This window comes from Micromys minutus (assembly GCF_963924665.1).
Source record: "Micromys minutus genome assembly, chromosome: 18".
NCBI lineage: Eukaryota > Metazoa > Chordata > Mammalia > Rodentia > Muridae > Micromys > Micromys minutus.
In genome coordinates this window covers 29,055,998-29,082,377 of record NC_137953.1, presented here as the reverse complement: position 1 = coordinate 29,082,377, position 26,380 = coordinate 29,055,998, and the positions used below count along the sequence as shown (strand labels likewise).

The following is a 26,380-nucleotide window of genomic DNA, read 5'->3' as shown; positions in this document are numbered from 1 at the left end:
CTCTCTCTTCCCCTCCCCCCCCCCTCCTCTTCCCCTTTCTCCTTCTCAGTCAGCTTTGCTCTTAGTAGCTTACAGGATCCGAAGCAACTCTGCTGCTAGAGTTTGAGGGCTAGAAGGCAGAGGAGAGAGCTGAGGTGGCTGGAGATGTGGCCAGAATGGCTGGCTTGAGCTATACAGGCCATATGCCGACTCCTAGAGACCCAGGAGCTTGCTCACTCTAGGATAGGCCTCAGAGGACCAGATCACAGTCAGTCTCTACAAAGTATGCTGACCCCCACTCCTCCCCCCCCCACCCGTCCGGTTTCTCTCTTCCAGGAGGGGCAAGTTAGGAATGGGAGGGGATCCCTCTTCCCACCATCCCCTAGTGCCTGTGTGGATTGGAGGGTTGAGAACTGGCAGGTGGGAGGGGCAGTGGGCAGATGGTTGAGTGGATGGGACCGTGTAGTTGCTTGTGTGAACCTGCAGGTCACTCCCCCAGAGAGACACGTGCAATTGTGAGATGAGCATCATCCCAGGACAGGGGCCCTGTTTCCCATCAACACCCTCCTACAATGATGCTGATAGTGCCCTTAATTGCTGCTTACTATTAGATGCCATGTCAGCTCTAGGCTTGGAGAAAGAAAAGGCCAGAGATGAGAATGAACATAGTCCTAAGTAGGAGAAATCCGGCAGTCACCTACGAAACCTTGCAGACAGTTCTGTGCGGATTTTGCTCTAAACCATGCTTGTAACCTTGTATCAGACATGAAATTAACAGTGTAATTTATGTGTGAGTTTGGGGGTTTCCTTCTCTATAGGAAAGAAAAAGTGTAGAGTCCCTCTTCAGACTTCTGTGTTGTGTTCTTCACACATAGAAGTTGTCCCCTCCCCCACATTTCTCAACCCCACCCCCTGCAAGCCTGACCATCCTTCTGGAAACCTAAGCAGGCCTAAGTCCCTGATCTTAGTGGCAACTGAACGTTTTTGCCTCAGCCACTTATTTGGGGAACGCTTTTTCTCTGTGACCCTTGACTCACCCTCAAAGCATGCTTTAGGGAAGAGCAAGCAAAACCTGGGAAGTTTCCTGCCTTAGCTTTCTGAGGAACTATCCAAGTGGAGAAAAACAAGGTAAAGGAGGCTCTTTGGAAGAGAGCAGGTCTTCAGCTCTAAGGAAAGAAGGGGACTTCTGTGACTCGGAAACAGGAAGTGAGAGAGGCTTGATGCTTTGAGTGAGGGTGAGGGCCTCTCTCAGCAAAAGGCAGTCCATTCCTCCTCTTCCTAGCCTCTGGCCAGGCCCTCTGTGGGTCTCTGTGCATTAACCCATTGGCTCCAGAAGGCCTGCCGGAAAGCTGCCCCCAGGCCTCCGCTGCCTTCCAGCTATTTCTCACTCCCTGAAGCCCTCTTTCTCCACCTCTGTCTTTCTGGGCAGCCTACATAGCGTGTTTTCATCGGGACCACAAACACACTGGACCCACAAACACCGCACACAGCGCTCTCTCAGGGCCTCCGCAGACCTTGCCTCTGGTGCTCGGCCTCTGCCTACTGAAGGCTCATGCTCTCTGGAGGAGGCTCTTCCCTTGCTTGGAGCCCATAGGCTTTTGCAGCTCAGATTCTTTCCCAGCCCCCACCCTGGAGGAATCAGGAAGGCCATTGAGCAGGGTAAGAGACCTTTGGTCTTTTGAGCAGCAAGGAGGCCAGCGACCCACGCAGGAATCGAGCTAAAGTGTCTTTAAATAGCCCCAGGAGAGTGGGTGAAAGGCGAGCTTGGGCCATGAGTGAAATAATCCTCTGCAAGCGGCACGCTTGGCTCCAAGTGCCTCTTTCAGGGCTCTTCCACTGGAAAGAGAATGAGGGAGGAGGAGGCAAACCCAGGCCCGGAGCTGTTCTTGGCATCCGCGGCTCGGCCAAGCTGTTGTTTTAAAAGAGCAATAAAAATGAATTATGACTAAACGCCTTCTAACTTAATGCTTTCGGACGGGGATCCCCGGCAAATACGTAAGAGGAGTTTTATTTGTGCATGTGTTCCTGCAATTGATCTCTTTGATGACATTCTCATTCATAGAAAGCGTTTGATTTATGAGCTTAGGACGAATCGCATCCAGGAGCTGCGCAGCCCTGGCCACAGCCGGGGCACCCTGCTCAGCCCTCGGAGCCTGAGGCCTGAAATCCGCCACAGATCCCACACACCAGTGCTGCTGAAGGATTGGGGGGCTGAAGGGTGAAGGGAATAAAGTCCGAGGTTTCATTGTAAGTCCCAAGCTTTTGCTGTTAAGAGCTGGGTTCTTACATCAATCAGCCCGCCCGCCCCCCATGCACATGTTGCTGCAGTTTCTCACGGTAAGTCACCAGAACAGAACCCAGAAAGGAAAATAAATAAATAAATAAACGTGGGAGGAGACAAAAGAAGGGGGAAAAAAACAGAACAGCCCAATAACACACCCTAGATCACATTTTATTGATATTTCATTTAAAGTGCTCCTTCTCTGTCTAATAAACTAGGTTAATTAATAATCTAGGTGCAAAAACACTTTAAAAATCTCAACTTGCTAACCTGACTTCAAACCTTTAATGATTTGTTATTAGCAACGTAAACAGATGTAAGGATTAAATATCGATTTGTGTGTGTGTGTGTGTGTGTGTGTGTGTGTGTGTGTGTGTGTTGTGAGGGGTGAGAATCCTGGGATGGCTGGGAAGAACCCTTTCTGGCATGCCTTCCCCAGCTAGTAACCGTGGTTTTGTTTGATTTTGTTTTCCTCTGTCTTTTTAGGTCTGTTTTTCCTGAACCCATCCACAGCTGGGAGATTAATCAACCACACTGAAAATGGGGGGAGGGGAAGAAAGAGTTGGACCATAGGTGTATGAGACAAATGTGTATAAACAAACGAATTTCTGGTAACTTGGTTACTGACCTAGAGACTAGTAGCTCGGTAAGGGAATTCCACTTTCCTCATCCTAGAGCTTTGGTAGGCACTTTGCTTCTCCACTTTCAAAAGCTTGGGCTAGGGCCAATTCAGGCTGCCCAGGCCTGTTTCTTTTACTAATTTAACTCTATGGCTTGAATCTCAACACTGAAAACCAAATCCATTCCCTTAGGGGAAAAAAAAGAGAAAAAAAAAAAAAAACTTGCCAGAAGCCCTAGCCACTTTCTGGCTTTTCTTCTTTGTTGCTGTCTATTGCAGACTTTGAACACGCCACCCTAATAAAATATATTAAAATTGAAAAAGTAAATTGTGACCAGACTTTTATTTCCTATGTTAAACTAAGTATAAGAAATCAGTATGAGCCTTGAGAAAGAAGGGAAGAAAAAAATAAGAAAACTACTTATAGCAAAGGAGAATTTATTCTACCAAAAATACGCATGACAATGCATCCTAATGTGGTACAAAAATAAAAAGAAAGTGTAAAAACATTTTATGGTCACTTTCTTGCAGGCCTCCTGTTTTGTTTTCAGGAAAATCACATAGAAGCTTGTTGGGTTCGGTGTAAAAGGCTCAGAACGCCAACCTAATTTGTAAGAAATGGCTTTAAAACTGGGTCAGGGGAGAGACCATTAAACAGAATGTCCTCAACATTTAAGAGAATGGGGGCAGATCAAGAAGAAAATAAAACGAAAATCAACTCCCAGAATAAAAGAAGGCAAAACCACCTGGTCAAAGGCGTTTCGTTTTGAGAAGCTTTGCTTTGCTTTAATGTTCTTAGTAATTCAGATGCTGTAGGTCGATTGTGGTGAGTGTGTCTGTAAAAAAGTCAAAGCTGTCAGCTGAAATATCTACAGGACTGTCCAGGGAGCCTGGTAAGCTGGGCGACAGTGCATCTGAAAGCTGCAGGCAGGAATCTGTGGAGAAAACATTAAAGTCCTGCAAAGAGGGGACCTCGAGGGCCTCGGGACTGTCATTGTTTAGGCCAGCTCCACAGTTCTGGCCCATTGTTAACAAGCAGTTAGGAACAGTGGGTGACTGGTGCTGAAAATGTTTCAAATTTTTCTCATTGCTGGTTAAAGGCGAAACTGGGAAAGTTTGGGAGTCGCCATTGTGTCCATTGGGAGCCTGCTGTTGAGAGAGCGCATTTTGCTGAAAAGTGTAACCTTCCCTCTCCAGAAGGGCCCCGGAGACACTGAGGGCTTGCTCAAACAGTGACTTCTCCTCCTCGTCTTCCTCCACTTTGTCCGAGTCCTCCAGGTTCTTAAATTTCCCTTCGCTGTTCTGGTTCTCCTTGCACTGGGTTTGCCTCTTATGCTTCATCCTCCGGTTCTGAAACCACACTTTCACTTGTCTCTCGGTCAAATCCAGCAGCGCGGCGATTTCCACCCTCCGGGGTCTGCAAAGGTACTTGTTGAAATGAAATTCCTTTTCCAGCTCCAAAAGCTGAGTGTTGGTGTAAGCGGTTCTCAGACGCCTGGATCCCCCGCCGCTGCCATCAGCCACTTCCAGGGATTCTGCAGAAAGGGGAAGCCAACAAGAGACACACAGACAGTTGAAGGTGGAGGGGTCCGAGCAGGGTTATTCCACTGGAGAATAAATACAGCAGAAAAGATCAACTGCAACAAAATGGCCGCCCCTGGATGCAATGCAGCTATTGTGCTTTCTTTCCTGGGAGCCCAGCCCGGGGAAGCTCTTCCACCTCCATCAAATTCCTGCCTGTGGCTTCCCCCAACCTCTTCATCCGGGAGCAAACTTTATATTAGCTACAACACAATTTATAATTAATGCATCAGCTGCTTAGCTGAGCAAGAGCGGTCTATCACTCTTCATTACTGTCAAAAAGCCAAACTCTAGGACAACTAGACAAGAGGAGGTCAGTTCCAACTCAAATAAATCATCCTACATTACACAAGTTAGGGAAAGTGCCCCCCCTCCTCAAAATATATATGTCTCATTGTGGGACTCGGATCTATTTTCCCCTCCACCAAACCCACTCCTGAGACCACAGGGGCATGAGACCGGCCACCAGGCATCTTTCTCTCCCCCTTCCCTCGAAGCTCATGGTCCCCTCCCCCACAACCGCTAGTAGGGAAACCTGGAGGGGGACGAGGGTCCCCGGGACCTGGGGCCAAGTCTCCGGACTGACCTTTGTGGCCGAGGCAGGCAGGGCCCGTGGAGGCGGTGGCGGGCGGCAGCGCGGTTTTCTTGGCCGCCTTCTTCTCCTTCATCCAGGGGTACTCAGGCGGCTGCAGGGCGCCAGCGGGCACCGGGCTGCCGCGACTGCCCGCGGGGCTCGACTTGGGGCGGCCGCCAGCGCCAGCGCCGTGGCGAGGGTGACTGCCCGGGTTCAGGCTGGGAATGGTCTGCTCAAAAGGAGGAGGAATCAGTGTCGAGTGTGAAAGCGTCGAGGTCTTGATTGATGAACTTTGAAATGTATCAGCGACAGGGGGAAAAGATGTCAGGCACTCAGCGAGCGACGGCTGGCTATTGATAAAACCAATCTCTCGCTCAAATTCGTAATTCATGGCCTTCTCCTTGGAGCCCCCTCGGAGGAAAAGTTCCCTCTTTTGGAGGGGCTTTGGGGGGGCAAGGCCCAGGAAAAAGGCGAGCGCGAAGGAAAAAAAAATCTATCATAGAAGATCGCTGCTGGGGTGTTTTTTTTCTAATTCACTGATTACAGCCGTATGGGGACCGCGCTACTATTAAACTATTGAATTCATGGAGACAAGGTTGAAATTGGACCGAATTGGCTGTCACATGATTGCTTCTGCCCAATGACAATTTGGGCTTTAATCAAAAGAAGCCACTGTCTGTTTGATTGATCCAAAAAAGTCAGAAAGGAACGCCTCATTGGGGGCCATCGAGGCTTTATTTACACTTTTTTTCAGGGCAAAAATACATATATGTGGGTGTGGATGGGAATGCCCCGGAGTGCGTGGGGGGCGAGAGTGCCTGTTTGCCTCCTGATCTGCAAGGATCTAGTGTGCTCCCTGGAGTGTGTGTGAGTGTGTGCGTGTGAGCCCTGCTGCCGGTCCCGCCAGTGGCTGCCCTCTGCCTCCCCCGCACACTCCGAGCATTGTTTGGGACTGTCGGGAAGACGCCTCGCACCTCACAAATCATTTAAGCACCTCAGCCTGACGCCTGCGGTCATTAACAAAGTAATCCATTAATCTTCAAAGTTTTGACACCCCAGGGCCCTGCATCCCAGCCACATAAGTTCTGCTAAGGCAAGAGAAAGGAACAGAGGGGAAGACAGAGAGAGGGAGAAAGGGAGGGGAGAGAGAGAGAGAGAGAGAGAGAGAGAGAGAGAGAGAGAGAGAGAGAGAGAGAAGGAGAGAGAGAGGAGATGATGGGGTTCACCTTTTCTTTTCTCTACTTTTTCCAAAATCAGTTCCTGGGTCTCAGAATCGATTCATATCTCTCTCTCTCTCTCTCTCTCTCTCTCTCTCTCTCTCTCTCTCTCTCTCTCTCTCTCCTTCCTCCCTCCCTCTCTCCTTTCCTCCTTTTTCTCTCTCTCCTTCCCTCACCCCACTCTATCCTGTTTCTTCTCCTCCTCGCAGCCCCTTGCCTCCTCTTAATGTCCAGCCTGGAACCTGCGCCCCTGGCCCATTGTTAGCCGGCTTTTCCACGGCAGCTTTGCATCTGGCTCTGCGGGCAGCGGAAAATGAGAGGCGGCTCACGAAGCCTGCTGATCTTCCTTCGCCATCAACTTCTCAGAGTGGCTGGAGAAAGATAAGATGCATGTGCCAAGAGAGACAGCAGCCCCCAGGTTCTTGTGTCCAAATCCCCATAGTCTGGGCGGCGGCCAGCCAAAGCAATGCCGTCCTGAGCAGGCTCCTGAGGCTCCTGACACTCTGGGTTTCATACCCATAGGGCTCGGGTGCGGTGAGTATTTCCGATTTCCAGGAAGAGTGCTGGAACTTGTCAGCATGGAGGGAAAGGACTCTTATTCTTCGGTCCCTCTTCCCTCCTGCTCTTCTTCCAGTCCTTGTAGCTTTGGTTGGGGGCTGGTTGGTTCAGATGCAACGAGGGTTTCTTCGCAGCTTGAATTGCCTCCCACACCTTCCTGCTCTTGGGCACCAGGGAGAATTGCACCCTGGTTCTGTTGTGGGAAACAGCACTGCAGGGGAGAGGGCGACTCAAGGAGGAGTTACATCGCTTCATCTTCTTCATTCTTTTTCCACCAGTTCTGAGATAGGACTTCAGACTGAGAGCTTCAGGACAGTGCTGAAGGACTCAAAAGACAACATCTTTAGATACCAAGCAAGAACTTAAAATGAAAAATCACCAAACCAGAAAGGAGAGAGAGAGAGAGAGAGAGAGAGAGAGAGAGAGAGAGAGAGAGAGAGAGAGAGAGAGAGAGAGAGAGAGAGAAACTGATGAAGGTACCTTCTCTCCCCCAAACCCTAAGGATGGAGATTTGCTTTTGCCTCCTTTGAAATGGACCAAGTGATCAGAATGCCCCAGGCCGGCAGGCATTTGTGGCAGGAAAATAAATCATTCTGATGGCCAAGAAGAGAAAGGTTGGTGGGGGAGAAAATTCTATGCAGAAAATAAGAAAGGCCGACCAAGGAGCAAGGGCAGAACTCCATCTCTGAGGTTTGCATTTAAGGGGTTTGGGTTGGACCTATAAAACGGTCTCCAACCTTGACCAGCCCAGATCATTGCCTTGCAGATAGAGATACTAATTTGGAAAATGTAAGGTTTTTTCCCCAGTTTTCTTGCTTTTATTCCAAACAAAGCTCTGAAGGAAGCCTGGGTGCGATCAATCTTGCTCACCAAAAGCCTTGACAGCTTCTGGCCCTTAAGAACACATTTCAGCTTCAAGCTTTTTCCCCGGAGCTTAAATGTAGCCGAGCAAAGAGGAGAGCAGGAAACGCAAGTAAACAAGGAAATTTTGTCTTTTTAAAAATTGGGTTTTGGCAGTAGAGAGGGTTCCTAAGGCTGCTTTCAGAAAAGGTGTTTTGCAGATTTAAGGGTGGTGGCTTTGGGCATTTGTTTTTACCAGAAAGTATTAAGAGACAGGAAAGTTAGAAAGCAGGGCTGCCCACAGCACTGGTCTTTGTCAGGCTGCGTGGGTGAAGCTTTCTGCCTTTCTCAACTGCCTTAATTCAAAAGCCATGTGGAAGAAAACCCTTTTCTGAGACTGCCCAGCATTCAGATCTCCCCCCCAACCTATTACTTTAACTCTGGAGATATTTTAATGTGTGTCTTTTTAATATCCAGGAAGCTGAAAGTGAAGAGAGTGAAGTGGATTTTTTTTTCTTTGAAAGCCAAAATGAATGCCTTGACTGGCAAGATATGGGAAAGAGTATTAGAGTCTCATTGTACAGTCTCTGCTTTGAGGAAAGGAGGAAGCTAAAGGGAAAATTTGCAGGCATGGGTTCAAATGCTGATATCTCTGGAAGCTTTACAGGAGGAGACCCCACACACACCTCTTCCCCTTGATCCTGTCCCTTATTTTCCCAGGTAATTTTGTGCATGTTTTTAAAATGCCTACATAAAATGACTACTATTATCTGCACGGTTTCAATAACCCAAAAGGTTCCAGTTCTCACAAAGACTGGTTTTCCAGCCTCTCTGCATTTCTGATGTGTGCACCCTAAGGAGATGAGGGTGTGGAGAGCAAATCCAACATCCCTTCAGGCCAAACGCTTCCAGAAGAGCAGGAATCAAGAGCAGGAGGGTAGACGTGGGGAAAGCTCCTTTGGCGTGAGACTCCCAGCTTTCTGCAGCAGCCTGGAGATTTTTCATTTTCCTAAATCATGGAAAGGCTTCCTAAACGCTGTTCTCTGGGACTCATCCGGTACCCAGAAATGACTCCAGCTCTTGCTTTTAAAGATTTCCTTAGGACGCCAGGGTGTGGGTAGGTAGAGGTCACGATGATGGATATTCAAGATTGCAAACAAAATGGCGACATTTTCCTCTTCTGCCTTTGAAAGATACAGTCCAGAGAGAATGGGGGTTCAGATGCCCCCCAATCTCCAGATGCAGGTCGTTCATTTCCAGCTCTGAGGGGTTGGTGATGGGATGCAGCTGTAAAGTTTGTTTTGTTTTGTTTTTTCTTTCTGAATTTGGCACCTTGGGTCTGTAATTCTTTACCTTGAAGATGGAAATATTTCCTTTGCTGTATCTGCCTTTGACTCTGCCAGCCAATCGGCGGGCATACTTTCTTAAATCCAAATGTGGAAATGTAATATTAAGCTTTGTAGCAGCAAATGAAAGAAGTACTTGTACACTTGCACTTTTATTAGAAAGATACCAATCTCCTTTCTTTCTCCTCCTCCCCCCTGGGACTGTAAAAAGAGGGGAAGTAAATCCACAGAATGGCAAATGCTGAGTTCCAGGAGGAGTTTGATGCTGAGATTCATGGAAGGGATTCCTCCCAGTCCAAAGAAGGCCCGGAGGACTCTATGAAGCTCGATTTTTTTTTTTTTTTTTTCTGGAGACCTGAGGGACAGTAGGTCCCTTTTGAGGTGAATTTAGAAGAGCCCTCCCTCCATTCTTCAGAAGTGATAATGAACCGTTAAGCATCCTCCGGTGGAGACCTGGAATTTGATAGCTTGTGGGAAGAGCTTAAGACCTTGTGCGGTTCTCAAGGTTGAGGCCTTGGCCGATGGATGGGCTTTCCGTGCTCCGTGCGGGGAAATGGAGAGGAGCCCCGGTTCTCCCTGAGCGGCGCCCCGCACCTGTGCGCCCCCCGCTGCGCCCCAGACCTGCCGCCTTTGTTTCTGCCCCGCCGCCCCGCACTTAGCCGCCTGGCGCCCTGCTTGGGCGGCAGCTGGGAACCAGCCAGCTCAGCGGGCTGGGAGCGCGGCATTTCCCGAGCTGCGGCGGCAGCCGCTTGAAAGGGCGGCTTCTGTCCCCAGAGCTCGCTGAGCTTCCAAGGCTGACGCCGGACCAGGCCGCACGCGGAGTCGCAGAACTGTTGCAGCCGCTGCCAGAACTCCACGCAGAGGCCCGTCTCCAGCCAAAGAACCCCTTTTGACACGGATCTTAATCAGAATAAAAACTTTATTTTTTTTTGTTTTGTTTCTCAGAATGTGAGCAGCAAGGAATGTAAAACTCTCAAAACAAATCTAGCATTTTTAGCGTTCAGTTTTGCCGGATGTTACAAACCTAAACCACTATTTTCAAACTCTGGGTCCTCTCTGTTCTTATTGCATTGCTACGGTTTTTATAAAGAAATTTTATTTCCCTTTCAAATAAATTTTATATGTATGCCAATACACCATTGAACAAAAGGCTCAAGAAACCTTCTGAACAATCAGGGTACAGAATTTCTTTAATATAAATACGAACGGATGGGGATAAATAATATTTAAAACTTAGACTATTCAATGCTTGCAAAAAATATAAATAAATCTGACTGTTCACCAGCACACACACACGGAAAGACAGTACACTGAGTCATCTTTGCACAGGGAGTCCCTGTTCCAAAGCGCCTTTCATTTCTTTTTCTCGACCATTACAAGAAGTGCAATTTTCAAAACTAAAACTTAAAAAAATAAAAAATAAAAACAAAAACGCAGTTGCTTCCTCTCGGGAGTCATAAAGTATGAACAAATTCACATTGAAAACGCGACTAGAAAGTTTGTTCATATACCCTGTTTCTTATCAAAGAGAAGAGAGGGGAAAGGGTGCAAGGCCCGAGGCCAGGGCGAGGAGGGGTGGTGGTAAACGTTGCTACTGATACTAACAACCTTTCCAGCAACCAAGATTGCTACGTCACATAAACTATAATAATGCATTACCAAATTGGGGGGGGGGGGTGAGGGAGAGGTGCAGAGGAAAAAAGGGAGGGGCAAGAAAAACATAAAACATAACAAAAAAAAAAAAAAGAAAGAAAGAAAGGAAGAAAGAAAGAAAAAAGAAACCAAAGAAGGTCGGGTGGTCAACTTCCCCGAGCCCATCATCACAGGTGGGTGAGCTTGGGCGCTTCCTGAATTCTTCCCTGAGAAGGATGGTGAGCAGTTAGGTCCGTGTAAGTGGGGTGTGGCTCCCCAGGCCCCGGCCCATGGTGGTGACCGCTGCCCAGCGGCCCAGTGCCCCCGTAGTCCATGGCAGCCGAGGTGGTGTGGGGGAGGTGAGTTAGGCCAAAGAGTGCCGGCCCAGAGTTGCTCATGGGCTCCACATAACTGCCCCCTACGAAGACGGGGCTTCCCTGTAAGTGTGGGGTCCCATAGCTGCCGTTGCCCTGCAGGCCGTGCGCATGCGGGTCGTAGTCAGGAGTGCCCCCTGCGCCTGACCCCGTCGCCGGGTAGCGTTTTTGTGGGGGAGGTGGGGGACCGCAGCTGGGCATGGGAGCAGGGTAGGAGGCCGGAGGCAACCCGTAGGCGCCTTGGGGAGGCTTGGAGAAAGGAGGGGGTGACTGGGGCTCATATGGGACACTGTTGACCAGCGAATGCATAGAGTTCAGATAGCCTCCTGCACCGGGAGGCACAGGGCTACGACTTGGGGACTGGCCCCCAGACGAGGTCAGCATGCCTTTGCCCTTCTGGTCCTTCTTGTACTTCATGCGGCGGTTCTGGAACCAGATCTTGATCTGGCGCTCGGTGAGGTTCAGCAGGTTGGCCATCTCTACTCGACGCGGCCGGCATAGGTAGCGGTTGAAGTGGAACTCCTTCTCCAGCTCCACCAGCTGCGCGCTCGTGTACGCTGTGCGCGCGCGCTTGGACGAAGCCTGCCCAGGCGGGCTCTTGTCACCAGCGCAGCTCTCCCCTGCCAGGACACAGAGAGGAAGAGCGGAGTCAGGGGCTGCTAGCGACCCCGCCCAGCTCCCCAGTCCTAAGCCTGCCCCTCCTTTCTTCACCCCACTGAAGCCTCTGTCCAAGGCCGTAGCGGAGCAGGACTTGCGTGCTGCCGTCCTCTCTCGGTGTGCGGAAACAGCGTGGTTAGCCTGCCCTTCCTTCCTTTAAGGAGCGAATCAGCGGCTTCTTTAAGGAGAGGACAGAGCTGCAGAGCCTCCTGCCTGCCTTGCTGGCCTGCACTTCCTTATTTACTGGCCCATCAGACATCAAGCTTCCTGTGAGCGAGAGGGCGTCACTATCTTAATTCCTTCAGTTGCTGCAAAGGGGGAGACCTGGTGCATATATGAAGACCTTTCATCCTGCCTGTGTGACGGGGTGATCAGCCTTTAGCTTCAACTAACCAGTTTCAATATCTACCAGGAGGAGATGAACAGATTGGTATTGTCAAACTGGAAGCCCTTCTCTGTCCAAAGGAGACCAGACCTCACCAAAGCTATCGAGTTCTGGTGGAGAAGCCCGGGCTCTTAAGGAGTCTTGGTCATGAGGTTCTCAATGTCACCCAATTTGGATCATCACGTTTTTGCCTCCTGTCCTCTGTAGCTCCCCAAATAACAGTTCTAGAGGAGAGCAAAGGATACTAGAGAGGAAGGGGCCAAGATAACCAAGAGGATTGGAAGCAGAAGTCCCTGAGGCAAAGGTCCCCCCACTGGAGTCTAGTTTCCAAAGCCCCATGTGGTTCCCATTAGGATGACAAGCTGAATCCCCTCCCCCAGGGGATGCCCGGCTGCCTCCAGCATTGTACTAAGACTGAGCAAGGCCTTCCCAGAAGTAAGACAGCCAGTCCATCTGCTGCAGAAAACATTGGCTCTGATTATAGACAAAGCATTGATTCTGACTTGGGTGATGACTAGGCCTGCTTTTATTCTGCCACGTTTCAGTATGGGGAGGATGCCACTGTTTGTCCAGAAAAGGGGAGTTGTGTGCTTAGAGAGACAGTGGTCCTAAGGATGGCTCTATCTAGAGGTCAGAACTCCCAACACTGAAACAAGGAGGGGTTCCAACTTCACTAGGCTCGAACCTCTTTAAAAAGGCCCAAAGGGACTTGAGTCAGATTTATGTCTGAGGGATCCTTGCACAGAAACCTCACCACCTCCCTAAGTTGCAAAGATTCTGGAAAGATGCTCTCCCCCGCATGTGTGGGGAAGGGAGGGTAAATTTCTGGAGATGTTCCTCTGCTCCTGGTCTTAGCTGGCTGGTCCTAACTAGAAGTAGGTTCGAACATGGAGCTTGGCTCCACCTCCAAGAGGCGTCCATTTACCTGAGCTGGAGCCGCTGGTTTTCTGCTTAGTGTTCTGCCTTGACTCTTTCATCCAGGGAAAGATTTGTTTGCCCACGGTGGGAGAGTTGAGCAGGGGGCTCTTGGCTGTGCTGGCAGGGGTAGGGTTGCTGTTGGCACTTTGAGGGGGAGAGACAGACGAGGGAGGCGGAGGAGCTGCAGGGGTGGGCGCAGGGGGCTGTGGTGGGGGTTGTGGAGGCTGTGGGGCTGGGGGCGCTGCCTGGGGAGGAGGTGGAGGCAAAGGTGGATCACCCAGGCCTGGGGGCTGGCTAGGAGGACCGCTCAGGGTGCGCAAACAAGCTTCGCTCAGCTCATGAGCTTTGGGGTGGGCCCCAGCGCTGGTGGGAGACTGGAGGGAGCAGGCAGGTCGATGGTACTCAACGCCATCGGTGCCCAGAGCGGCGGACGGCGCGTATGGCTGCTGACTGGCATTGTAAGCGAACCCATTGGCTGCTTGGTAGGGGTAGCCACCGTAGATCGCCGAGCTGTCGTAGTAGGTCGCTTTTTGCATCGCGATGTTTCACGATCGTGATCACACTCTCTGACAAGGGCTTGACACCCGTAAGGGAGCACATTGGCACGCCCCCGCGGTCACGTGACACTCCGCCGCCAATGGCCGCCGCGCGCAGACCTGAGGGGAGGGGGAGAAGTGCAGCGCGGTGAGGGCTCCGCGCAAATCCATCTTACTCTCAATAGCTAAGTGACATGAAAGCCATAAAAGAAAAAGTGGTCAGCAATATTTAGCAGCACGACGTGGCCCCGGGCGCAGGGAGCCGCACTATAAAAAGCTGCTGGAATTTACTGGCAGCTACAAATATTTGCTTAACTTGCGTCTGGAGTTGGGGGATTTTCTGCGGAGCAGAAGAACCAGTAAGGGCTGGAAGCTGGGTCTCTGGAGCCGAGGTCCAAAATGAGACAGGGTCTGGAGGGCTAGGTTGGGGTCTTTCTATTCCAGAAGAAGCCATGCTGTCCCTTTGTAGAAGCTGGGGCTTTCTCGAGATCTTGGGGGAAACTCTCAAGAGGGCAAAAGGTTGTCATTTTTCCTCCAAATCCTCACTTTAGGATTCATATTTGCCCAAAAAGTCCTAAGATGGTCAGACTTCCTTTCTAGACAGCCTTTCGCTGGAGCACTAAAAGGAGGTTTGCATGCACACACACCATCGGATCATGATGGGCTTCGGAAGCCTAGTTTGCTAGGCAGTGTTAGCCTGTTCTACTTCAGGGAAGAGGACCAGCCTCCTCCAAATGAACCCTATAAGGTCAAGAAGAGGGTGGGTGGGAAAGAAAACTTTGGGAGGAATCTCTCTCTCTCTCTCTCTCTCTCTCTCTCTCTCTCTGTGTGTGTGTGTGTGTGTGTGTGTGTGTGTGTGTGTGTGTGTGGTGTTCATTTTACCCAACTCCATCCACGAGTCACACTTAAATCCTGTAACTTTCTATACTTTTTCCGCCCATCCTGTTTTTTCAAGCAATTTGAGACAAGCCACTCCCATCTCTTTTTCAAAGTTACAGGAGGTTCCCCAGCTCTCCTGCCTCGGATTTTCTGAGGTGCTGTTATTCTGGGCAACTATCAAATTCTACCTGTTAAAACATGATGGATTAGGGAAAAAAAACAACCCACCAGGAACCTGAAAAACCAGCGTTCATCTCCATGACCACGGCTTGAACTCTCCTTCCAACTTAACGATAATAGGTTCTGTCTTAGAAACTGCTGTGTAATTTGATGTATGGGGGTCATTTGGCTGCAGAGAAGACATAGAAGCACAAAGCAGAAACTCCCGCCAGACTTCCCTGATCTTTGTATACTCTTGTTGGTCATATTTGTTACTTGGTCTGTTTTCCTGCTTCCGAAATACTAAGACAAACTTGTTTAAAAAAACTAAAAAATCTCTTATTTAGAAAGTACTTTATAGAAATAAAGTCTGCGCTCTCCTGGTTTTCAACGTTTACATGGTAAACTTCTAATTCTCAACAAGGAAAGTTCCTTGGAAGTCTTACATGTTCACACCCAGACACACTTAGAGTGCTAGTCCTTCTGACAATTAGAAAGATATCACAATAAATCCATGTAGATAATGTTTAACATTTCAAGCCCTAACTATGGTTATTCAATCCCAGAGTTGTCCAACTTTTCTCGAAGTACCAGCTGTCAGCCAGGGGAAAAAATATAAAGCAAGCATCCACCAATGGGTGATTATAATTTTGTTCTTAATAATGAACCCCCTTAGATTTCATCATTAACCCAACAATCTGATCAACATCTGGAAAGCAGGCACAATTAACTTTCCAGAACCTCAATAAAAATTACAGCAGCACTTATCCAGAATTATCATGTATGGTCATGAAGCCTGAGTGTTGTTTTCCTTTTGGAAATATCTAGGAAGTTACAGATAACACCATGAAAAGTAAATAAAGGGTAAAATAAAATTCAAGAGTGAATTGCAATTCAATATCTACTTTTCTCATTCTTACACTGAAAACAATTCCCATTACATTTGGTAGCATTAGTGTCTGTCATTATAAATTTTTGAGGTACCAAGCTTAATTAACGTCAGATTAAGAAAATTGCTCCAGACGTTTGAATAGCAAAATATTAGGTAAAACAAAATTAAGTTGATTTTGAACGTGCAGTATTTCTAGTGACTTTCTAAGCCATTAGCACAGGCTATACCAGCCTACAGCTTGCTTAAGCCTTTTCCATTGTACTGGACATTGTCTTGTAAAACTAACAAAAAATCTTTAAAAATCCAAGTGCAAAGGGCAGCATCCACAAACTTAAAACATAAATTCAACTCAGAGATCCCATTGTTTGAGGTCCACAGTCACCTTGGAGTCCACGAAACCCGCCCCCTCCAGCCCCCAAACTTTCAATCTAGTATAGAAGTTGGAGATTTGCCAGCCAGGAAACTTTGCTTTGTCCCCCCCAAGCAAGGGTTGAGGGTGGAGGAAGATTCCTCCCCAAGGCTCTGTTCCTGGACAATAACCTCCAGGTGCAAGAGCTGAAGCCAGTTGAAGAGGTTGAACAAGGATGCAAGAAGCCCTGTTGTCTCTACACAAGGTATGCCCAAATTCGAGATCTCCAGACTCCTTCCCTCTCCTCCCCTTAGCTTCCTTCACCCGAGTCTGAAAGGGGACGTCGAGGCAGAAGCCCCGGTTTCCAGCCCACTCCTCTCTCTCTTTATCTCCTTTTCTCTCTATCTCTCACCAACCCAGAAAAGTTGAGGCTGGGCTAGGGAAGAGGGGAGAGTGGGGGCGGGGATGGGAGCGCGGCCTGAACTGAAGTGTGAGGGTATCAGTCACTGCCGGCGAGGAAGCTCCGGCTTGTGAACTCTTCTTGAACCGAGATTTAAGTCTGCAGCCATAAATCACCGAGACGTACACTCCACCATTCAGCGCTGAGAGCGGCCGGTGGTGGCCCCGCTTACCTTAACTTCTGACGGCCGCCGCGGGCTCGGGCTCAGGCTGCGGCCCCGGGTCCCCTCGGCGCGGGATGGCCACCGACCCTCAGCATCCGCCAAGCCGGCGTGCGGGCGGGCGTGCGGGCGGAAGACCCCAGGGCCGGGACTCGGCAGAGAGCCGGACCGCTAGCTGCTCCGGCGGCTGGCCCCCCGGCGGACTGGGGTGGCTGGACCCCCTCCCCTCCCCTCCCCCCACGCCCGCCCCCGCCCTACCCGCGGCCGAGGCCCCAGATGAGCGCTGGCGCGGCCGGGCTCCGCGGGGCTAGTGGCACCGACTTGGGTATGTTTCTTATGAATACTGCGCCGAGCAGGGGTCGGTCGGGGGGTGCGGTAAGGGGTGCCGGGGCGGGCGGGAGGGGAGAGCAGAGCGGCTAGGGAAGCGCCGGCGTGGGGGATGGGGCTGAGGCGAGGGGAGGAACAGGAGCAGAGCGAGCTCGGCGGCAGCGGGAGGAGGGCGGCCTCCCCCACCCCACGCCCTCCCTCTCCTTCCTAGGCGTCACTAAAGTCCAGGAAAATTATGCTAATGAGGACAAACGGCTCTCACAAAGGGGCTCTCTTGCGGGGTTCTATTTTTTAAGAATCTGTCTGAGAAACCACGCAATTCCCTGCCATGGACATTTTTCTGGGGTGGGGGGGATGGGAAAAGAAGAAGAAATGAGTTGCTCTGACTTTGGGCAGTTTTCTTCACCTGCCGCTCCCAAGACAGACACCCTAAAACCAGTCCCTATGGTGTAGGGCCTATTTCTAGACATCCCCTAAAAGCGACTCAACTGCCTTTGGTTACGTTTCTAGGCCTAACGGTGGGAAGTGTCCCGGAGAGATGGACAACTGTCCCTACAGTGAAATGAACCTCTCTGGGCTCAGACACACACAAAGATATTCAGAAACTTGAACCTCTACTTCTTGCGGACCCATTGCACAGTACGGACACAGGATCAGGTAGCCCATGAGGAAGATAGATAAGTCTCTACACCAACACAAATGGACATCCGGGGTATTTCAACCCCTACTTAGCTGAATGGCCTTCCTTTTGCGGGGCTGAGCAAAAGCCTACATTCGCTTTTATGCCACAACGTTAAAGAGGATGGGGTCATTCCCAATGCCCTGCTCAGCTTCCCAGCCTCAGAAGCAAACTCCTCCAGGGCAAGAGAATGGGGGGGGGGAGAAAAGAAAAAGAAAGGAGAGAAATGGAGATTTCGTGCAATTCTGAGGCGTCAACAAGAGTCCTTCTCAAAGGAAGGTGTTAAAAATATAAGTAGTATGTTTAAACTGTCAGGGAGTCAAAGTGTCACCTTAGAGCAAAAACAAAGCCAGGGGGGAAAGGGAGAAATCAAAAAGCACTCCGGGCCAGGGTGGCCTCATGCATACCAATGGTTTTTGTCATTTATGGCTGGGCAAGATTTATGACTCGGCTCCCCAAAGCTGTAAACAGAGCACAAAACAGCAGACACTTGCTTCTTATGGCATATTGCAGCGGCGCAACTTGAAAGGGAAGAGCCCGGGACGTGTAGGAGGTGAGAGCCGGCCGCAAAAATCCGCTCGGCGGCATTTTCTCTTCAAACCCTCAGGGTCGGATGTGGCATTTGAAGAAAGAAGGCGTGGGTCAATAATCAACCCGCACTTTCTCCTCCAAACTGCTGACGCGACTCTCGCCGCCTTCTCAGCTAAGCCAGCTGCAGGAAAGGCCGTGAGAACCAGACCTAGGACTGGACTGTCTGGTCCAAAGGGGCTGAGAGTCGTGGAGCAAAGAGCTAGGGCGTATGCAACGCATACCTTTCCGGCTGGACCAAACCAAGCCCAGCAGCCCAAGCCCCAGGACCAGGCCGGACCAGAGGAGTTGCAGGAGCCGCGGGTGAGCTCGGGTGAGAGCTCAACTCAAACCAGGGCCTCCAGGAGCCCTGGACTAGCGCCCAGGTGGCTCTGGGCGGTGGGCCCCAGCCCGCAAAATAGAGCTCTGATTTCAATATGCGGGTCTAGCATCCTGGCCCATAGATTTCGGGTACCCTGGCCTTACGCTTCTCATCTGAAATCCAAAAGGCTGGCTTTGGAGCAAGCACAGGCGAGATTATTAAAATTGATAATGTATAATAGCAGGATTATGATGGTGTTGTGACTGAAGATACGCTATTTGATCTCCACCTCTAGAAATTGTTCATTGACTTGATACTCTTTCCAGGCTAATCCTGCAGTTCACACACAACTTTTCCAAAACCACCGAGCTTTTCTTTGCTCTGCGTCCCTGAGCTTCCTTCCCCATCTTCTCTAAGTCCTATGAGTTCCAGAGGGACTAGAAGAAGCATTTTCTCAGGCGCAGAAGAGTATTTGGAGCAACGAAGGTGCCTGACAGAACCTTTCTGCTATTCAAGGGGTGCCCTACCCATCTCTGAGGGGGCTCACCGATCCAAGGCTCTCTGTGCAAGCCGGGAGGAAGGTGAGGAGCAACTTTTAGCAAAAAGTAGCATTAAAATCCAAAGACGGGGAGGGAAGGTCTTGAGGAAATATGCTGGCCGGTGAGGCTGAGGTTGGTACTTTGGGATCAGTCTTTCTTATAGCTAATCAGGTTGGCCATAACCCGAGTGGCTTTAGCTCTTTCCTGGGAGGGGAGAAAAAAACCAACTGTGCTCTGTGAAAGCAGTTATTGGCTTCTTGCTGTGTGTGCTTTTTATACAGAACCAGCTTGGAGAGTCTGTTGCTAGATATTGACTCTCTTGCCGGTACTGAAGCCACAATAAAAAGATGCCTCTCGAAAACCTCTACTCCTTTGCTCCTTCTTTCTAGTGAAACTATATTATTTATGAGTCTTTAACTGGGTCAAAAATGCACCAGAACTGGGTCATAAATCATATGAAATGCTGACAAGTAATTGAACAGCAATTAAAGCTCACATTTTATTTCCAAGGGGTGTTTTAGAGTGCTTGAAACGGCCTCAGTTAAGCACAGTTACCACCGAGGTGGGCGTGAGGGAGGGAGAATCCACCCTTCCTGTGAAAGTAACTTTCATTCAAGTGGAAGAAGCCTGGTCTGAATTTTTTAAAATAAAGCAATATGATTTTTTTTTAATTTAAAGAAGGTAAATTTCATTCCTAACTCCTCACAGAGATCCCTTTATCTGCTTCAAGGAGCAAAGCAAAGACCAATTTCTTCTCCCTTTCCAAAGACTTTTACCCTTCCCAGGAGCAGAAGGTCCCCAAAGCCCAATTAGCCCCAGCCTGGCCAGTATCTTGGAATGGAGCAGTTTAACTAATCTCCCTCCATACTGGCAATAGTTCCCTTCCAGGGAATGTAAAGCCAGAGAACCGTTTGTGTCTGCTTGCTGAGAACTAAAGCTACTGAATTGGAATCACCTCCCATCCTGAGCGCACAGGCTGGCTCTTTAACTCTCCAGGTTGGCTTAGGGGTGTACAGACAGCACCCAACCCCAAAACACTGGTGGAAGCTGAGCCCCAAACTCCTTCTGCAAATCATACCAAGCAAACCCCCAGGCAGCTGGCATGCTCACCAGCACCCCAAGCTTCTCTTAGCTCTGAGTTGTCTTTTTTCCATCCCTCCCAGGCAGATATTGCTCTGGAAACAATGGCGTGCCCTCCAGGTTAGACTCACTGGGTCCGGCATGGGGAACTCTGCCCCTGCAACCCAACAAAGTGGCTGGAAGCATCATCAATAACAGGGCAGTGCATCTGCACATTTTCCTCATTGATTTTCCTCTTCCATTCGCTCAGGCTGCTCAGGCCGGCCCTAACCCTCCATCCTGCTCAGCAAACACTGGCCAAATGGAGAGAGACTCTCCTTCTCGGCTACTGACTCCTACCATTGTCCTGAGGTCTGCCCCTTCTTGCTTCTTGCCGGTCGCTTCTCCTAACCACAGCTCGCAGCCACTTCTGCTGCCTGAGAGAATCCTCCCTCTGTCTGGAGCTTAGCTCCTGGGACTTCAGCCCTGCGGTTTGCAGTGGGACAAAGCAACCCTAATATTAGAGACTTACTGGGCCCATCTTGTAGCCCCTCTCCTTTACACCCCACAATGCTTTCCAGAGAATTAAACTCAGAGTCTGAGGATGAACAGGGAATCTTTCAAATGCTTTCAGTTCTAAACAGAAACAAAGGAAGACAGAGGGTGAGGGTCCTGTGCATGTTCCAGCGTCTCCTCTCCTGACCTCTGTCTTTCACAGCCATAACTCACCCTAGATATGAACAATCAGAGGAAATACCTTAAAATAAATTCCATCCTCCTGGTGTGGCCGGGAATCCCATCGGCAAGAACTCCATGAGAGCTGAAAACTGCAACCCGCGGGAAGAGCGCTTGCTCCCTTGCTCCGGAGAAGGGGGACGGAGATGAGACAGAGGAGGTGGGTGTGTGGGGGTGGGGGGGAAGCTCTCTCTCTAAAGAGAATCTAGAAAAAAACGTAATCGCAGAGGAAGCCTGCCTGAGTCTCCGCTCCAAATACCACAATAATGTGCTGTATTATGTGCTCACGTGGTTGTACGTCAACTTAAATCCTTTTATTTGAAATAGAGAATCACTGAAGAAACCAGGTTTTCCAGTGGATCATTTAGATTTGTGGGAGGAAAAGTAGGGGACCTTAACCAGTCCAGGGTTGGAGTTCTATCTTACCCGTAGGAAGGAGCATGAGGGGATACCCCACACACATGCATACCACACAAAGGCATTGATCTCCACTTACACACACTCCAAACACAGGGAACAGCAATGCCGTCTGTCGCTTTAGTGCCCAGTTAACTTTCCCTATGGCTTCTCCTTTCCAGACAAATTGGATTCAGCATGCCCAATCACTACCCCCTCCAGGCTTCTCTGACCCACAAACTAGCATATCAAAAGGCAAGAGAGGACCCCAGAAATGACTGGCTGGTCACTGGATCAGTCAGTGGGCTTCTTTATGGCCTGCAATTGTATGGAGTTTGCTAACACCCACGCCATACACCACAGCCACCGATGAAACCAAAGGCCTATAATTACCTGACAAAATGTTACCGTCTCTGCTCCAAGTCCAGTTGGTTTTGTTCAGAGGCAGCCCACTAGGAGAGCCGTACTCTACAGAGCCGTGAGTCAGGATTTTGCCAAATCTGGAGAGACCTAATGCCCTAGGCAAACCCATACTTATGCGTTTCCTCAGTGCATAGCTGAGTGATACATGAAATTATATACTTCCAAAGATGAAAAATGTAAGAGGAAATGATCTAATTGCCTCTGAAACAGAGGGAAGTGCTGACTGCCACTGGAGTCTAACTTACCAGTCAGCCTGAGACCCTCCCCTCAGACTGCTCTGTCTACTCACCCCCAAGGAAGACAACCCCACATTTCCAGCTGACGGGAACTAGTTCTGCTCAATAGAACCTGGCTAAAACAAATAAACTGTCCGCCCAGTCTCCACCCCTACTCTTGCCTGTTTGGTGACTTGGACATCTCTACTTTTCCACAGGAATCTAAAAAGTTCCCTGCTTTCATTTCTGAACTTGGAATGTTTTGAGAGTGCTATAGTCCTTTACCTGAAGAGTTAGGCTCTAAGTGCTTAACTGCAGCTGCAGGAAACCCTGTGTGAGCCTCTCCAATCTTCTCTCCAGAAGGGACCCAAAAGGGGGTCTGTGGGGGAATGTAAGGCCGTAAGAGGGCCTGTTTACAAATAACAACACCAATAAAAAGGGAGACCTGACCCCTTGGAAGTGAGTACTGGCCTAAGCTGGTGGCATCATACTTCCAAGGTTCTGACTATGGGACAGCCTAGAGAAGATCTATAGAAAGTCTCTCAGCCATGACCCAAGTCAGAAGCTGTAAAGTAAGAATCCAAGCCTGCCTGGTTCAGGTTTGAGAGACAAGAAACAGACTAAATGATGGCTTCCAAACTGTCCTTGGGGGACATTCTTCTGTCCTCCAAGGATTCGAGGATTCAGTTCACTCATCTTTTGTGTCTTTCTGTTTTGTGTGATACCCATTTCCCAGTTATGCACAACCAATCAGCTTTTCAGATACCACATAAAAGAACCTAGAAATATGGCCAAGTCATTTTTTTTATCTTTTGGCAGAGGTATCAGAGATGAGAAGAGCTCCCCTTCAGAACTCTTTCAACAGTTTCAAGCAAACTGAAACTCTGAAGGCCATAAATCAATAGTAGCAGCCTCTGGTGCTGTTTCAGAGAAGTGGCTTGGCTTCACTGAGGTCCACTGGCAACTCAGTGCCATGCTGGAGCCTCTGTGTCACCAACATACCCACTGATGCCCCAACTACTGCTTAACAATTAAGATTAAGGATTGATGGGGGTGGGGCTGAGAAAGGGAAAGAAATCTGAGGAAGTCAAAGGAAATTTAACATATGGGGGGGGGGAGAACAGCTTAGATTAGGCAGCCCACACAGGGACCCAGCAGCTGAAGCAAAACTGTGGGTGGGGGACAGTGAAAAAGTCACTAGCCCCTTTCCCCTCACCCCATTTCATCAGGGCTGAGAACCCACGCTGTGAGCTGGGCCACCAGAGCCAAATTGAGGGAAAGTTGGCCTGGAAGGAGCAGGTGACCAAGCATGCAGACCATTAGTCAATATTTGCCTGGCTGTTGGCAGATTAGATATGTCTGTGCTCAAACACTGTAATCTGATTTCCCTATCAAAACTATACTTAAGTGATAAATCCTTACTTAACATGACTTATTTCCTGTGGGTACAACTGCATTGCAAATGGGCTCCAAGCACTCTGGCTGTGTGTATCTCCTGAAGCTTTTAATATCAACAACTGTCCTGTTATTTGCAGATATGCAAATTGCAGTCATAAGTTCCTAAAATGTTCCATCGATACTTGATCTATACAGATGCCCACAGATGAGAAAGTAACGCCACTCCTAAGACTGTTTACTTCCTATCTGATAAAATAATTGTATCCCAAACCACATTCCAGACTTAGAGCAGAGCATCACTGAGTAGCATGTTGGAATTAATTAACAATCTAATATCTTTCTGGGGAGCAAATTTTAGGAAGGATTTGGACCTAGGAAACAGAACACAAAAATTTGAAAAGTTTGTTTTTGTTGTGGTTTTAAGAAGCAATCCCTGAGTTAGAGATATCTCATAGCTCAGTGATAGAGTGCTTGCCTGCCTAGCATACTCAGAGGTCCTGGGTTCCATTCCCAGCACAAGAAGAAGAAAATTAACCCCTGAAAGAACAAAGCAAACTCATCCGTTCATACCAAGCTTTCTGAAAGCTATTCCAGCAGCCCCTCCCCCAAACAGGGCCGTAATTTATGGCTCTTTTACAAGGTAATAAACCACAGTAATTACCTCCCTGCATCTCAAACTAAAAGAACAAATTAAGCCAGAACTTGAAAAGAATTTTAAAGAGTTTTTCCCTTGTTCCAAACAGAAAAAGAAAAAACCATTCAGGCATAGAGGATCTGAGCTTTTGCTGTGGGAAGCACTGTGGACCTGCTCTGATAAGAGACTGGAGCAGACTCTGCAAGGCCTACACACTGGAAAGACTGCAGAGAGGCCAGAGAAAAGGCAGGTGGCGGAGATACGTTTTTTCTTCTCAGCCCAGAGCTGGGACTGGCTGGCAGTCTCCAAACTCAGTCTCCAGCACCCGCAGCCACAGCCCACATTGCAGCTGCCTTGCTGCCCTGGCCCCTACTTGTTTCTGCTTTACAGCTTGGTATAGTGGTCTGTTTGGGGCTTGTAGGAAGACACAAGCACAGCCCCTCACACTCTCCCGACCTCATCTTTTCCTTCTGCAATGTCTGCCTTCTGCAGGCTTTGGAGCCTGCTCTTTGTCTGCCTCATGCCCACATGGCCGTCCAGAAGCTCAGCTCCCAACTCTGCAAAGGTTAAATATTGACCGAAACCTCTTTCAACCAGCTCTACTTGCTAGGAGCGGGGGAGGTACACTTCTCTCAGCCTCCTGCTGCCAAGTCCCAAGCCTGGGGAAGAGTTTGGTGTAACACTTACCTCGAAAGATGGTTAAATCTGGACCAGGAATGGTCTCCAATTCCAGGTGCTCAGGGAATCTTTTTCTCCCGTGTTCAGGCACTCTGCAGACAAATAAACACCAGAGGGTGAATAGTGGTTGTGAAGGAAGGGTATGAAGACTGGAGTTAGAAGTGTGTCCTGTGTGGGCGCCAGGGTGGCCCCAGGGTGACGCGGACATGAAGTTGTCGCCAGGGCACTGGTCCATGAGACACACTCATAGCTCGAAGTATTCCAGACTGTAGATGGACTGAAGACGGTGATTTATTTTTGTAAAACAAATACACACTCCATCTCTGCACCCACAATCTTATTTTCCTTTCGTATAGCTTTAGGGGGATGAAGGATGAATTAGAGGGAGGAAATGTAAGATGTCTTTGCTGGTGATGCTGGGTCCAGTGGCAGAGCTCAGCTTGTACCCCAGCTTGGGGAATGTGAACGCAAGCTTTATTTTCTTTTGCAAACAATGGGAAGCCTTGTCTGGAAGCATTCAATCAGATTCTGCTGAAACCTTACTAATAGCGTTCATTTCTGTTGGTGGCAAATCAGACCCCTGCTTGGATCAGAGGCAGTATTGGGAGGTTTTGTCCTCTGGTTTACCCAAGTGCTGGGACAAGCTATTTCTTGTTCCTGGTGGGCTTGCAGGAATAAAGCAGTGCCCAGTCATTAAAAACAGACCAACCACTGCTGCTAGAATCCAAGAAAGACCAAAGTGTGTGACAATACATACTAGCCATACCTGTGCAAGCCCCCCAGCCACCACCAGCATCACGCCTCCTCATTTCAACACCCCTCTGCCTGCTAACCAGGAAATGGCCAAGGTACCTCTACACAGCTTTCTGGCATCAGAAAATGGCAGAGAATAGTACCAGCTCATTAGCCCTCTGCTGAGAATGTACAGGACTTCTGCTTCTCCAGCCCTGATCCTATACTACTCACTACCCGCCTGCCAGCCTGCACCAAACTAGCCCATGGGTTTATCCTACACCTATGCAATCAGGCTGACAGCCACCAGCCGAGAACCACCAAGAGGCTGGGGAATCGCTTGACTCTGGGCTTAAAAGCCTCTGAGAATGCTGAAGGGTAGCAGCAAACTGGCGGCTGCCTTCTGCCACACTTCCACCTGCAGCCTTGCCCTGCCCTAGGATGCGCTTAGGGCTAGCATCCATTCTGGGCCCCTTTGTTTTGTAGAACTTCTAATCTTCCAGGGGAGAGCACCCCTGGCCTTGGACTCCTGGAGTGATCCTGATCAGAGTGGGGCCTACCTGCTGTGTACTTGGCTACTCAACTTCATCCCAGAAAGATCTGCTATGCCCCAGTTCTCACCCCACCCCCTACCCCCACCCTTATTTTCCCTCCTCCTCCTCTTCCTTCTCCTCTTCCTCCTTCCCCTCCTCCACTACCACCATCACAAGCAGAGAGCTTAGGAGCTTTGTAATTATTACGCTTATTATTGTTGCTATCTTTTTATTCTCAAGTCTAATATTCATGGTTCCTGTTCCCCATAAATCCTTCAGACTAATGAGTCACGGGGAGACGCTCGCTCTGCAATGGCTGCAAGCCGTTGTGGCCTCTCTCCGCGTTTTTTTGGCGTCCACTTGCTCCCTCACTCTCCCGGCGCTGGTGATTTATGAACGCCAGGAAAAATTGAACAAAGCCGCATGCTCCTCCTGTGGTATCTCTGAAGCCTTCCCCAGTGTGAATCAGAACGTTACCAACTGTCTGCGCTTCTGTCCCACTTCGTCACCAAAACCAGGATATGACCGCAAAAGAAAAAAAAAAAAAAAAAAGAGTACCAACTTACATTTCCCTGGATACAGAACCTCCCCTGACCTCCAGCAATCTTGCAAGAAAGCCTTTGACCTGGTGATCGCCGAACAGCTCTGTTCTCCACCTCGAAGGGCTCTTGCTTGCCCTCCTGAAGGAGTTAAATGCCTTTGGAGATAAATCTGAAGGTGTGTGCATTTAGAAATCAAATAGAAAGT

General features: G+C 49.4%; 2 protein-coding genes across 3 annotated transcripts in view; both read right to left on the bottom strand.

Annotated features, from left to right (window-relative positions):
- Positions 1 to 3,674: 3,674 nt before the first annotated feature.
- HOXA2 (homeobox A2) lies at positions 3,675 to 5,534 on the bottom strand (the record flags this gene model as incomplete). The annotated part of the gene is made up of 2 exons (XM_080932229.1): positions 5,047 to 5,534; positions 3,675 to 4,414 (listed from the first exon to the last, which is right to left on the bottom strand). The coding sequence occupies exons 1-2, from the start codon at positions 5,423 to 5,425 to the stop codon at positions 3,675 to 3,677; spliced, it is 1,119 nt and encodes a 372-aa protein (XP_080788355.1). The 5' UTR covers positions 5,426 to 5,534.
- A 4,405-nt stretch (positions 5,535 to 9,939) lies between these two features.
- HOXA3 (homeobox A3) overlaps positions 9,940 to 26,380 on the bottom strand; it is a 31,686-nt gene continuing 15,245 nt past the window's right edge. Inside the window, exons 2-4 of one of the 2 annotated variants that reach the window (XM_080932027.1) lie at positions 24,378 to 24,460; positions 12,969 to 13,617; positions 9,940 to 11,621 (exon numbers count right to left, since the gene is read on the bottom strand). In XM_080932027.1, the coding sequence (XP_080788153.1) occupies positions 10,816 to 11,621; positions 12,969 to 13,497 (1,335 nt within the window). In that variant the 5' untranslated portion in view covers positions 13,498 to 13,617; positions 24,378 to 24,460 and the 3' untranslated portion in view covers positions 9,940 to 10,815. Of the gene's footprint in view, positions 11,622 to 12,968; positions 13,618 to 16,408; positions 16,487 to 24,377; positions 24,461 to 26,380 lie in introns of those variants that run through there. The other variant, XM_080932028.1, reaches the window with a different exon arrangement.